Source organism: Octodon degus, unplaced genomic scaffold (genome assembly GCF_000260255.1).
Source record: "Octodon degus isolate 3935 unplaced genomic scaffold, OctDeg1.0 scaffold00188, whole genome shotgun sequence".
In the NCBI taxonomy this organism is placed as follows: Eukaryota; Metazoa; Chordata; class Mammalia; order Rodentia; family Octodontidae; genus Octodon; species Octodon degus.
The window spans coordinates 3,842,627-3,857,352 of record NW_004524764.1 but is presented as its reverse complement, the minus strand read 5'-3'; the positions used below and the strand labels follow the sequence as shown (position 1 = coordinate 3,857,352).

Below are 14,726 nucleotides of genomic sequence, written 5' to 3'. Positions count from 1 at the left end.
CACATATAAAAATTTTTAAACATTCTAAACTTCAATATAAAAAAGAAATAGAAAAATGCTGGATTTTCCTTCTCCTTTCTCACCATTCTCTGACATTACTCCCACAGAAAAATTTCTCCATGTCTGTTTTCCTACTCAGTGATTTTAATTCCTATGTTCTTCAGGCTTTTGTCCTCATTTTGCCATTGTATTTGCCCCACTAGTTACTCGTACTGACTAATAAATGCAAACACAATTGTCTTGTTCTGTCTTGCCTCACCCTGCAGCTACAAATAGAAACTTTCTCTTCACTTCTCTTACTCACTTTTCCTTGTTTTCATCATGTGTCTTTGATTTCCTTTACAAATCTTTTGCCTGTGAACACTTAAAAATATATAGTTGTTTGCCACCCAGAATATTCTCATTCTGTACTGGTAGCAAGAAATTCCTCTGCCTCCCTAGGTCACCACCCCACACGGAGGGTGGCAAGGATTTAATGTGGCCCTGTGAGCCTCAGACCTGAAGTTCTGTATCCCTCCTTGATTTCATCACTCACTTATCTGCTATGATCCCAGGTCTACGCTAGAGTAGAGAATCTTCTCTCGATTTCTAATTGTGCCTGTCCACCCTCTTCTCAATGTCTGTTTACATGGAATTCAGAATGATCATCTCAAGCATAAATCTGATTGTATCAGTTCCAAACTTAAAATCCTCCCATTTTGCTTTTGGGATCTCAGCTTTACAGAATTTCTCCAGCTTCATTTTTGTGTGTTTCTTCTAAATCCATATCCCCTCTGTCAGGGAGTTCCATGTCACTGTAGAACCTTTTCTATATGTGCTTTCTATTCCTAACTCCTCCTTGCTTCCTGTGTACCAGCCCTTCTCAGCTAATTTACACCACACATCCTTTCATCAGCATCTACATCACTTCCGGCACTCTCTCCCTCATCATCCCCACTGTTTTTCTGCAAATTATTATTATTATTTTTTTGTATTTTAGTGAGGGTCTACAGGATCTCACTACATAGATTCTGTGTTGGGCCTCCCAAAAGCTGGGCTTATAGGGTCAAACCACCTCGCCCAGTCTTAATCGTGCCCCCAGGAGGCGGGCCCTGCTCATCATGCCGGGAATTGGACCCCGCTGCTGTGCTCTGCTTACACAGGAGCTTTAATCCACCAAGGTATTTGGCCGGCTCTTTTTTCTGTAAATTAAAGCTAGGACTCTCAGTTATATTCTCTGTGGCACTTACATCCACATTATTCATTTAATGTCTGTTTCCTGCACTGGAGTGTAAGTTTCATGGGGTCCAGTGTCTGTTATCCATTGGCATATTCAGATCTGAGGATGGGAGAGCCTCAGTGGATGCTTTGTTTAATGAGCCAGAGCTCAGGCTAAGGCAGTGGGTTGGCACTGTGTCCATGGCATGATTACCTAGTCTGTTTCTCAGAAGGGAGGAAAACCAGTATCCGGCTGAAGGAAGTGACATTGGCTAAGGAGATTTGGATGGAAAGATTCTTGTTTAGACTGTTAAATTAGGAAGGCATGTGGGACATGATGGCTGGACATCTCCTTGGCGTTTGTGCTGAGGTTTTTCAACAGAAACGTTGATGTTGTAACTTTTAGGTGTTCTTGTCATGGAAACAAGTTGTAAACTTTCTGGGAAAACAAAATTTGCCTTCTCCTTCCTAAAAATGATAACATATTGACTTTTGTACCTGGTGGCCTGGGAATGAGGCATTTTTTTCTGAGGAATATCCTTAAACTATTAAATTCATATGCCCTTTTCTGTCTTATATATCCTATATGTATTTTCACTTAAAAATGATAATCAACACCAAAATTGTCATAATAAAATAAAAATTTTCTATTCTTCTGTTAATTCTTGGAAGCTTCCTCCCCAAATTTTCTTCTTTGCTTAGTACTGAAGAGTTGACTTCAAGATATGGACACATAAATTTTCCTTCTCAAGGAAGAATCATAATGAAGTCTCAACACAGCATGTAGTTGTCTTTTTCTTAGTTAAAAAAGTATTCAGATTAGAGTCCCAATGTTGAGTTAAAATATTGCATGAATTTGAGCATTATCTTTTACCTCTGTTTCACTTGTGAATTGGAGACATAGTTTTGTGAAGTGGAAAAATGAGTACAAATACTTTCAAAGCATTCAGCAAAGTTTGAAGGACACACAGTAGCTGCTCAATAAAATAGTTAATAAACAAATGCTTGGATGCTGCTCTTCTGTCACAGTGCCCTGGGACCACAGTGGTCTTATTTAATGTATCAGTTCTTTTCCTATTGATGGGAAAAAGTACCTGGCACTTGCAATTGAGAGGAGTAGTGGCTGGATATAGTGATACAAATCTATAATTCCAGTCCTTTGGAGGGCTGAGACAGAAGAATTACAAATTCGATCCCACCATTGGTAACTTGGCAAGATTTTGGTTTAAAATAAAAATGGTCTATGTTGCACAGGTCCTGCTTTACCTTGGTCTTAACCATCCAGTAGAAAAGTGTGAAGACAAAATATAGGAAGTAAAGCCATGTTGTTATATTGAGCTGTGGGGGACTCAGGTCAATAATTTCTGACATTGCCAGTTAAACAGAAGACCCAATGCTATTATGGGCTACTGGACTCTTTTACAATATTTTGCTGAGTTTACACACCTATAATATTCAATAATGGAACTTAGAAAAATTGGGGTATACCTATGAATGTCCATTTTGTATCTGTGTATTCAAAGTGGTTGGGATAGGTATATAGTTGCATTCTCTTAATGAATAGAATGATTTGTTCTAATGGTCTTTGTAAGTAGGATCACAAGTCTGCATCTTGTACAGTAATTAACCACTAAGAAGAATATATGCTTTGTATTATTTGTTGAAACTGTACTTTCGATTTGATTTGAAACTGTCTCATTGCTATATGTTTATCAATAAAACTTTGAAAAGAAAAAAAATAAATAAAATAAAATAAATTTTAGCCTGGACCTGAAAAAAAAAAAAGTCTAGATTTGTAGCTCAGTGCAAAGGCTCTGGGTTTAATCTCTACTACTTTACAACAACAACAACAATAACAATAAAGCCAGGAGGCTTATTTGGCTCATTTTCAGAGGGTTTCTCTATATTTGGTTGTCTCCAAGGTAGAATGGGTAGAAATGGCAGCAGGAAAATGGCCTGGCAAGGAAAACTGCTTATGCCAGCCAGAAGTGGGGGTGGGGATGGGGACGCGTCCTTTGAGATCCTGCTTTGGGGACCCACATTTTCCAACCAGGCCCTACCTCCTAACAAAACGTTCAGCCACAGATTTATTGGTGAATTCATCCACTGGTGAACATGACACCAAGTGATCCAATCACTGCCTCTAACCTGGCTCTGAACATGTGAGATTTTTGGGCATTTTTGGATCCAAATCATAATGTTTAATCACCTTAGGCTTCCTGTCAACACACTGACTGAATGAAAGAGTTAAAAGTTTTGAAGAGACTAGAAGTTTATTCTGTTAAGTACTAAGACTGAAAAAAAAAAAAACCACCAAAACTTGATCTTAACAATTTGGATGGAGGTCTTTCTGCAAAATGTATGCAATTTCTTGCTCAGATAAACAGGTCCAGGCATTCTCATATCTACTTCCTTCATAAGCTGTTGTCATTTTGCCGCACTTTATGAATCCATTTGAGGTAGTTGAAACTGACCCTCTCTTTCAACTTTGTGGCTATGGTATTTAAATCTGATAAGCAAATTTGTTGTTAGAACACTGCCTCTAATTTGTACAACTTCTCCCTGAACAAAAGGCTGAGGTCACTTCTGTGAGCAAAACATGTAAGACTTTGAGTACTGGAATTTTTTGATGTATTATGATTATTCAGGGGTCAGTCTTGAATTTTTTGTTCTAATAGCTGTTGGTCTGATGATACAGCCAGATTAAGATATTTCAGGGGAAAGAAATGTTACTAGACAGTGTTTCTATTCTGTCTAAGCTAACCATAACAGGGCAAGGTTACTTGGAACTAAAATCTGGAGTTAGAGCTGTGGCAAAAAGAGTGACAATAATAACCCAGCCTTCTTCAGAGCACAGTAGAAAATAAGCTTCTCTCTACAGGTGGCCTTTAACATCGTTAAGTTTAAACAAGTAACTTTGTATGAAAATGAAAGGATGAAGCAGGCTTTGAGCCATATGTCCTCTTAGTACTGCTCTGCACTTAAATTTATCATTTACATGAAAGGCCAGAGGGAAGAGAAGGGGGCTAGCTGGGGAGAAGCCGAGCAGGAGTTTCTGAAGGAGGTGATCGAGATCAACCACGAGTTACCAACAATTATTCTTCGTGTTTCCTTCATCTAGAATATTATTCCTCTTATTTTCACCTTCATTCTGACAATGGCACTTTGTGCCATCAACTCATTTTCTATTGATTGATTTTTATGTGTTTTCATTGGTATGTGTTGGCAGGACATATAGACTAAATTTATTGCAGGGAGTCTGCACATGTAGGTAACACACCTCCATACTGTTCCTGTTTCCTTTGCCTCCCAGCCCTCCCTGCTGCCTTTAACTCTGGATCCCTTTCCCATTCGAAAAAGCTTTTTATGTCCATCTTTTTCTTAAACGTGAAGGGCAGACAGTGGAGGATTGCTTTGGTGGAGTTCAGGAAGATGAACCAAGCAGGTGTGGGTTTCCAAGGCAAAGGCATCAGGATTCAAGAGATGACACTGCATTTTTTTTTTTTTAACCTGAGGAGTTGCCAGCACTCCAGGAATGAAGCAGCACTGCAGAGAGGTCTAGGTGGCAGAGGTCAGAGAGTGTGTAGGGATATGCACTTCAAGAGGCTTAGAGACCCCTGATTAGGGAAGACATAGAGCTGTTAGGATCAGGATGCGGCAAACAGATGCATGCATGTCAGAAACAATAAATGAAGAACTATGTGGGAGGAGATTGTAGAACTGTGGCTGGAGTTGCCGCTTATCTGAGGAGCAGTATCCCCTTCAGTATGTGAGTGACCCTCATTCAGCCAGTTAAAGTCCTGAATATAACAAAAAGACTGGATTATTTATACAAGAGGGGATTCCAGAGCACTTGCCTTGGATTTCATCTGGACCTCCAGCTTTCCTGGATCTGGAGTTGGCTGGCCCATACTGCATACGTGTGCTGGTCAGTCTCCATAATCATGTGAGCCAAAAATTTCTTATAATAAGCTTTTTGTATAATAAGTCTCCAACACATCCTATTCTGTTTCTTTGGAGAACCCTAATATAAGTGCCAAAACACAAATATTCTTTCCATAAAGTAGCAAAACCCTTTTCATAAAGTCATACCTCTATTCATGAATGTTTCTGTTCATGTACAATCTGGTTTGCAAACAGAAGTGTTTTGTTTCTGCTTTGGGTGAGGAACTCCACTGTGGCTGTCTTGCTCAGAATCATGGAATGAATGAAGTACATGAGCCAAGGTAGTACTGTAACTACCAGATCTTACCAGATTATCAGAAAAGTCTGAGCAGTTCACAGAATTTCCTTCAACAAGGAAAGAAATTGCTATCTACAAGCCCTCATATCATGACAGACAGATTAAAAAAAACACTGAGATTTTGTCAATGAAAATTTATTTCCTGTAATCATATGAGAAAAATTGGTAAATATTTACCGACACATTCTTTGCACACAAATACTAAGATACTATGTCTAAATATAACTGAAAATCTCCACACTATTTATTTATTGGATTTTTTTGGGTTTAGAGCCAGGATTAGCAGCTGCTCTTTATAGCTTCACAATTATTTCTTTGAACAGTATTTCAGAATGACCAGGACTATAAAAATATCCACATTTAGCCTTCTTTTATTGCAAAAATTTCTGCTGATACTATTTGGGGTCCTGCATGAATATGAATACAGCTTGTGTGAGTGTCCAGCAGATTTTCTCCGTCAAAATTACTGCCTTCTTTTCTCAGCAGTGACAAAGAGGACAGAACATGGATTTGAGCATCTCACCCCCGGCTTAAACCATGGTCACACTTCTTATCAGCTCTGTCTGTGGGCAAGATATTATGTGTGCTCAGCACCTTTGAAAAGTGGGATTGAAAACAATGTCTTTCTCACAGCTAAATAAAGTAGGTGAAAATGGTCACGATTGTGCCAGGCAGGCACCTATGTGCTTGGTTCATGCCGTGCTCCTCCTTCTTTCTAATTCACCTTTGCAATTTTATGGGTTTACATTCATATTTCTGTACTAGTTAAGGAATGTAGAACTGTGTTAGTTGCAGAAACTCCAAGATCATTAGCTGGGTCCGGCACTGTGACATACAAGCAAAGTGAGCTGTTAGAGGTTTTCTTTGTTTCAGGGTGTAGCACGAGTTGGGGAAACCAGGGCATGCTTGTTTTCAGAATGTAAATGGAATGCAGTGAAATAATAGCTTTCTTATTGAAAAGGTTAGTTTTGAAAAGAGTATCAGTTTGTAGTTTGAAAACATTGGAGATGCTATTTTTCTATTGCTGTTGCTTTATTTTTAAAAAGGGAGAACAATATGTGATGCATATGTGAAAATTAAATATGAAGTGTGAGAAAACCTAATTCACAGTTCATCAGTGAATATATTTATAGTCTGAATAATTGTTTGATTATTCAAGTTTTATGTACAAGTACCTGGCATTTTCTTTCAACTGGTAGAAATCCATGTATTTGAATAAAATCTTCCTAGAAATCCTCTTAACTACTTCTTTAAATCAATGATGAGAACAGTGAACCTCAAACATAAATTTTAGTTTAGTAGAGATTATTTCCAGAAAATTCCACTAACATAAAGTTAGCTTCTGTAAGTATTGGTGTGTGGAGAAGAACATGCAAGGATTAGAAGTCTTATGTTTATTTCTTCAACTTTTCTTATTAAATCTCCTTTTAAAGAACAATGTGGGCTCAGCACATTGAAAGAAAATCAGTAGTAAGTATAATCTGTTACTCAGGCCTTTTTTCCTCTCTTTAAATGACCAATTTGTGTGATTTGTATTGGGCTTAGTGTTTTTAATATTGTATTGCAATTAACCAGATGAGTAGACTCAGTGGCCCCTGATGATGTTTTAATAGAAGTGACCTTTCTTCTCTTGCAGTATTGACCTTAAGCATGTTCTTTGCCTTAAGCCTTTTAAAATCTTCATTTTCTCCAGCTCCCTTGTATACTCCCATTGCAAAACCAACCGGTTTTCTGGTCTCCAAATCATGTATGCTTTCCTTCTTATGTATGTTTTGGCCTAAACTAAACTAAAGCCAAATGCTGGACACAAAGCAATGATAAATATTCACTCTCAATATTAATTTTAACTGCACTGTCACACAATCAGCCACTTCAAGGCCAAATTAAAAACCCTGCTCCTTGATCCTACTTCTCATCTGACTGGCCTTCCTTATAACTACTGTTGTGACTACTGCTACACTGTACTCCAGTTTCTTATTTTACGGGACCCATATTAGTTTCCCTCTTAGCTTTATTTTCCCCTTCCAGGTGAGCTTTTACAAACTTACCTATTTCACTTTACTCACAATTTTTAAAACAGTGATTGAGAGCATTGTATTTATTTATGCAAATAAATTGATAAATTTGTTTAATAAGTTTGTGTGTCTAAATACAATCCTCAAAGCTGCTTAAGTTATTCCATTGCACTGAATTGGTGAGCATGTTTTCATAGAATTTTCATGTTGTTTGATGCCTGTCATCTTTTGTTTTTGATGTTAGAGAGGGGCTCTTAGTTAGAAATTCAGTTTCAAATGTCTTGATATTCAGAGGCCTCGCTCCAATAAGACCAAATCTAGATAAATTTCTCTTTGCATATTTAAGAGTTGCATTATCTTTTTGGTCTTTTTTAGCTGCAAAATCATCATTACGTGAATCTGCGAATATGACACATCGTGTTAGTAAGTGGGTGCTTAGTTGTTTCAGCGGCCCAGCCCTTGAACCAACTGTTGTGAATTTACTGGCTTTGGGACTGAGTGCACCGCTGCCCTCTCAGCCTGGCTCTGTGCCCTGGGATTTCAGTTCTGGGTAATGGCAGCCACGTCTGTTTATGAGCAAAGTGAAACAACAGCAGTCTGACCACATTTCTTTCACTCCTTACTCCCAGTATTAGACGGATTACTAAATGTAAACGTCTTCTCTGCAAGTGTTACTCAAAAGCAAGATGCTTACTCAAGCGCAGCTCACTGGCTATCAGATCTTACACAAAAGTGACATCCTCTTAGAGCTTTTATCTACAAAGTAGAAAAATACTCCCTGTTTACTTGCCTCATGAAATTTCTGAGAGAATCAAATAAGGCACCTCAAAGCAAGCCCAGAACTGAAAAGGATCGAATGTAGTTTTTCATTGCTGTTATTTTTATGCAATAGAGTACTTGGTCATCTTAATACTATCTGCTTGTCAGTTAACATTCTTGATTGTCTTAGATAAAGCAAATGTTTTCTAGTTTTTAAAACTTACACCTTACCACAGAGTGAGTTTATACTTCTTTGTGACAAAAGGTGGAATGTCCAACATAAAATTGTACAACCTCTTTGTTCCATCATTCCAGGTGCCTGTGGTGGCCATTCTGGGCTCCGGTGGGGGTTTCCGGGCCATGGTGGGATTCTCTGGTGTGATGAAGGCGTTGTACGAATCAGGAATTTTGGATTGTGCTACCTACGTCGCTGGTCTTTCTGGCTCCACTTGGTTAGTATGGATTCTTAATTTTAGTTTTACCATTCCAAAAGTTCAGAATTTATCTAACTGAAACATTGGAAAATGGGATTTAGAAAATTGAACATTAACTATAAATTATTAAAATGTTCCAGCTTGTTGCTGCAATCTGCATAAAAATAATTTTTAAAGAAGAAATCTGCACTTAATCATGACTTTTGCCATATATTTACTCCATTTTAGCCTGTTGGTAACTTGCAAGTTAAAGCTAAAGTAAAAAAAAAAAAAAAAACAGATGGGCTGAAGATAATTCTAGAAAAAAAATTGCAGAAGTGGAATAACATACTCCACCCATAATTAATTTAATCTTTCTATAACTTGCTGATTTGTAAGTTTTCAACAAACATGTCTAAGTCTATATGATTCACTAGGTATTCATTTTCTTCTTTAGGGCAAATAAAATGAAATGATAGATTCTATAGATACTATAGTGTAAAGAAGAAAGAAAACAACTGTTGGAAGCAGAGATAGAGTAGATTTAACTGATTTGTACACCACCAAACATAAAGCTAGCTCTTGAAATGTATTTAAACTCAGGAAAAACTAGATGGAGAGTTATAATATTCATAGATACCACATTTGTGTCTATAGGTTTGCCTTTTGTGAATATAGCTATAAAATATTTTCAAAAAGACACTATATAATTTTTGGTTTGTCTATCCCACACACTGAAAAGTAAGTAAAAGTTCTTGCTCAGATGTGACAGCAAAGTAAGAGAATCACCTTATTACACAACGTCTGTCTGACTAATAATGCCATTTTAGTCACTAAGCCATGGCACAGTTCACATATCATAATGTTATATTTTATATGTCTAGCATCTTAAAATGTCTGTGTCATTTCTTCCCTATGAGGTGGGTATGAGTTTCATACTTTTAGCTGAAAAAATTTAACTCACAAGCCAAGTGATTTGTCCAAAAATCACTTTCAGAGCCATTGTAAAAACAGACTTTGAATACCCCATTGTAAACCAGAAAATCCTTTCTAGTAAACCAAAATCTTTTTATGGGCAACTAACTATGTGTACTCTCCATCTAGTTTTTCCTGAGTTTAAATACATTTCAAGAGCTAGCTTTATGTTTGGTGGTGTACAAATCAGTTAAATCTACTCTATCCCACTATAACTATAGAATTTCTAATTTAAGTAATCTATATTTTCTTAAATATTTTGAACCAGGCTCTGTAGTTAAAAAATAGTAACCTATAGCCATGGCTGGCACCTTCTCTTTTAATGCACCCTCAAAATGATTTATCTCTTCTGCAAGGAGGGTGTAGCCCATCATTACTCTTTCCCTTGAAGGAAGGAGCAGGCACCTGCCTGTTTAGTGAGTAATAAGACAGAAAAACTTGGACCCTTACATTACATTTTTTGCTTAATCATTTTTTAAAAAAATATTCTTTGAGCACTTTTTCTGTGTACTCAGTTTTGGGTAAGATGACTGGTCTCCATCTTGACTAGTACACTTCAGAAGCTTATTTTCGTAAACTAACAAAGGCCACTCAGTTTTTTAAATCTGTGTAATAGACTTGCACTCACAGGCCACTTAATTTCCAAATGTGGAAGTTATAGGAAGCATATTATGAAGTTCTTACATTGCTTCACTCCTTTAGAGGGCAAGGGGCTAAAGGTTGAGGCTGTCATACAGTGGCTTGTTCTTTCGAGTTGCTCCTGTCATGCCTCTCCAGGCTCATCTCTTGTTCACTGGTTGCTCTCACTAATAGAGGGGAAAGAAGCTCCAACCTGAAAGGTACCTGGGATAAGTTCATGTTCTCTAAAACTGAAGAATGAATTTTGGACCAATGGAGGTTAAGAGCAAAATGTATTGATTGGGGAAAAGAAAGCTTCTTTCCAAGACAGGGACAGAAGGGAACCCAAGTGGGTTGCCCAAGAACCTGCCTTTTTCTAGGGATTTTTATAGAACAAAGTGACAGAGTGAGGTGGGTCTAAGGTGGAAAACCTGGGAACTCTCTAGGTAGGCATGTGGTGGCACAGAACTATGGTCAACCAATGAGATTACAAACATAACTGCTTAGCTAAAACCGATTAAATGAGGATCAAATGGGTGAATCGCATAGCAAGAGGGCCTGAGTACAGAAAAGTTTTTTTCCTGTAAAGGGTTGGGTTAGTGATTCTTTTTGGCTTTTCTATTTAGAATATCAGTCCCTTAATCTTTAACCTTAGGGAGGGATTCACTTGTTTGATCTTATGTCTTAAGGTCTGACCCACAGTGAGTGTCTGTCTCTCCCAGTTGTAAGGTACCTTACTTTCCAGAGTGGCTCCTATGAAGGTCCAGCCGTGTCTGACTGCCTGTAGTATTTCTGCCTAACTTAGCTGACTACAGCAGCACAACTGTACTTTACTGCTTCCAGCACTTTTTTCCTTAATGGAAGCTTTCCACCAAAATCTTTATTTTGCTCTGTTATACAGACACACCCATCCTTGGCAACTCTACCAACTTCTACCATTTCAGCTATGGCCACAAGTAATTCAATTGGTGGAACATAAAATTCCCAAAACTTAACTGAAAAAAATGAAGAAGAAGAAGAAAAAAAAAGCCAATGAAACCCTATTTACACTTAATTAACCCATAAAAGAAACCCTCCTTAGGAGAGCCAAGGAAAAGATGAGAAGCAGAGAGCAAGGGTGACTGTTGCTTCAATGGTATTGTAAAAGTCCTGAGCACTGGGTTTAGAAAGCTTTGGTGATTTTTATCTGGAAATACTTGATAAAGTAAATGAAGATCCATTTTGGTCAAGAAAAGTATAAAGAATTAGAAGTGAATGTAAGGTGAAAATATAGGAGTGGGGTTGTGAATGTTGTACAAGCTGTCTGTTATTTCAATCAGTGGCCTGAAAGGGAAAATAAACTTAGTTGTTGTTCCCAAAGAATACAGAGCTTAAGGAATGTTTTGTTTTGTGTTCAGAGTTTAAGAGGTGTGAGTGTACGGAAGTCTGGGGTGGAGGAAATCATGCAGAGTGAGAGATGGAAGGAAGATAAGAAAGTGAAAGAAATTCACAGAGAAAAAGACACAGGCAGAGACAGAATACAGGATAGAGAGCACAGGTGAAGACATTAGCCATGGAAAGAGGAGACACTTCCTGAGACAAAGTGCTCAGGATGATTCATGCAGTGATTGTCTCTTGAAAAGGGATTGCTAAGAAAGTAAAAAAGTTCAAAGGAAGGAACTCGGAAAGACTTGAAAAAACAAATTACACTTCTGTGTTGTGTAAGTTTTTATTTTGTGTGGATATATGAGCACTATTTGGCATAAGTAAAGTACTACGGAAGTATCTGAAGAAGCCCTGGACCTCCCACAACGCTTTCTATGATCAGGAAACAGAATTTCAGGTAGGACAAAGCTTCCCTTGTAGCCCCTACTACATTTATGGTAATTACTTTTGAAATTATTTTTCCATGATACTTGCCTTTCACTAAATATGGTGTTAGCCTACCAGGAGTCCTGGCATGTGTGAACCGGAAGAGTCATTATAGTACCTCTGTGTTCTCTTAGAGGGTTAGCCCAGCTCTCTTTCTCAATAAAGCTGTTCTACTATAGTATCCAAAAGAGCTGTTGGATATTAATTGCTGTATTTGATGGTATTACCGTCTAAAGTGCAATGTCTCTGTATCTGTAGATAGTAGGGACCAATCCATTCTCAAATTCTATCTACTAAAATATAATTCTATTTACTAAAGTAGAATTTGAGAATGAGGATTTTTCATATAAGAGTGTGAAGCACTTCTGGACCCCTGAAAAAGAAGCAACTTTGACAGAAGTTGTCAAGTAAGAGGTGGCAGGCTCAAAGATAAATATACATGCAGGAAATACTATGTTGCCTGAAGTGGACCATAATCTTATCTTGGTTCCTTATTCACCAGCTGAACATAGCAGCTAGTTGGCTTTAGGATGCTGGCTTAGTGGCTAAATGAAGGGATGCAGTATAGCTGAATTTTATGGAAAAAAAAAAATTAGTCTAGCGAATTTTGTATGGTTTTAGTACTTTTTCTGTGCAAATGTAGATGGTTTTCTCAAATCATTCCAAATCTTACCTGTGTATGAGAATCACTTTGACATTTTAAACAAAACATTCTAAGTGCACCTTTCTAAATATTCTGGTTCTGAAAATTCTAGAAGTTAGTGACTGATGTTTGGAAACATCTACCTTGAGAATTGGAGCATTGAACTGAAATTTGGCCTGAGTTAGATATAAAATTTTATACTTGGGCCGGGGAGATAGCTCAGTAGAATAAGCACTTGTCTGGCAAGCTCAAGGTCCTGAGTTCAATCCCTGGTACCGAAAAAAAAAAAAAAAAAAAAAAAAAAAAAAAAAAAAAAAAAAAAAAAAAATTACATGTAATGTAAAATGCATTCATTTGAAAGAATGAGATGTCCTGTCATGTAAATATGTTTAAAAATGAGATGAAAATATGTACAAATTCATAGACTAAATAAATACAAAATTATTTCATTCATTATTTATAGACATTGACTTTTTGAAACTTGGCAAATATAATGAAGAAATAATTAGTAATAAAGATCAAATTGAAGGAATTAAAAATTGGGATGATGTAAGTGTGCTTTAAATGATAATCACATTTACAAAAGGCAATTATATCTTAAACTTACCCTTTTAAAACCAAGAAAGGAGAACCAAAGTAAGCTATTTACATGTTAAAAGCTGCACAGAAAATCTAGTTTTGCTTATTATTCCATTTTTAGCTACCACCAAAGCCAAAACCCAGTCTCAGGTGTAAGCACACTGATATCATGGAAAGGCCATTCAATGCATCCAGTGTAAATTCTAAGGAGCCAATCTTCATAAATGTTGAATAACAAAGACCGTTAACCCAATGCCAATGACTGAGGTATTCCAGGTTTTTTTTAAATGTTTCCCATGTTTTCTTTTCTTCTGAGACAGGGTCTTACTGTGTAGCTTAGGCTGACCTTGAGCTCACTTTGTAGTCTAATCTAGGCTCATATTCAGGGCAATCTTCTTGCCTCAGCCTCCAGAGTGCTGGGATTACAGGCTTGCACCCCCATGCGTGGTTCCTACTAACATTTCTGTTCAAAGTCAACTACTCCCAAGAGGAAAAGAAAGAGGTAGACATCAGTGCCTTTGCTTTCCCATTCAGAGAGCAAAACATGGATTTTAGCTAGTGTACCTTGTACAGATAAAGATAATTGGGCTGATATTCATGTATGCTTTGTTGCCTTAAAAATATTTGCTTCTTAACTGTGTTATAGAGTGTGAGATTTTAACCAAGATTTATCCCCTAAAGAAGGTTGTTCTTATTTATTTTTTAATTGTTAATGTGAGGAAGAAGGGAACAAAGCAGAGGAGGCTTCTATCTGGCTATCAGTAACCACTGGGCAGAGGTACTTGTTAGAATCATAAGTTGATTCATTTGAAGGCCAGCTAAGTAGATGGAGAAGGAAAGTCAATGTAAGTAGGATTTGCAAACTCTTCCAGTTACTGTGAGCAGGAAAGAATGACAACTTTCTAGAACAATCATAATTTCCTTTCACTTGGCTTTAAACATGCATTGATTGAACTGATTTCTACTGACGTTGAATCTTAGCTAAGTTCTTCTGTTCATATTTAACCTCATGCATTAAATAAGCATTTAATTGTCTCATATAAAATATGGCTGGATTAGATACATTAAATACACAAATAAAGGAAGGGGAAATGGATATCATATTTAGATTCACAATTCATGCTATAATACTTAGCTTTGGTAAACTTGTGACACAGGTTTAGATTTAAACTTCCTAGAATTCAAGAAAAAAAAATGGAAACAATGTACAGTGGCATAATATATAGTTTTAATGAATTAAGAACAGTTTCCCATAGAGGCAGACTCATTTCATCAAGAATTTGTTCTTAGTATTCTCATGAAAAAATCAACTATATTCTGAATGCTTTCAGAGCTGGTCTCCTGGAGACCAAAAGAGATGTGTATTTATTTATTTATTTATTTATTTATTTATTTATTTGTGTGTGTGTGTGTGTGTGGCCAGCTCAGCCCAC

General features: G+C 37.1%; 1 protein-coding gene across 3 annotated transcripts in view; it reads left to right on the top strand.

The window, feature by feature from the left end:
- The window catches only part of Pla2g4a (phospholipase A2 group IVA), a 140,409-nt gene that overhangs the window by 88,091 nt on the left and 37,592 nt on the right, over positions 1 to 14,726 (top strand). For all 3 annotated transcript variants that reach the window (XM_004643980.2, XM_023704119.1, XM_023704118.1), the window contains one exon: positions 8,530 to 8,666. In XM_004643980.2, the coding sequence (XP_004644037.1) occupies positions 8,530 to 8,666 (137 nt within the window). The remainder of the gene's footprint in view (positions 1 to 8,529; positions 8,667 to 14,726) is intronic.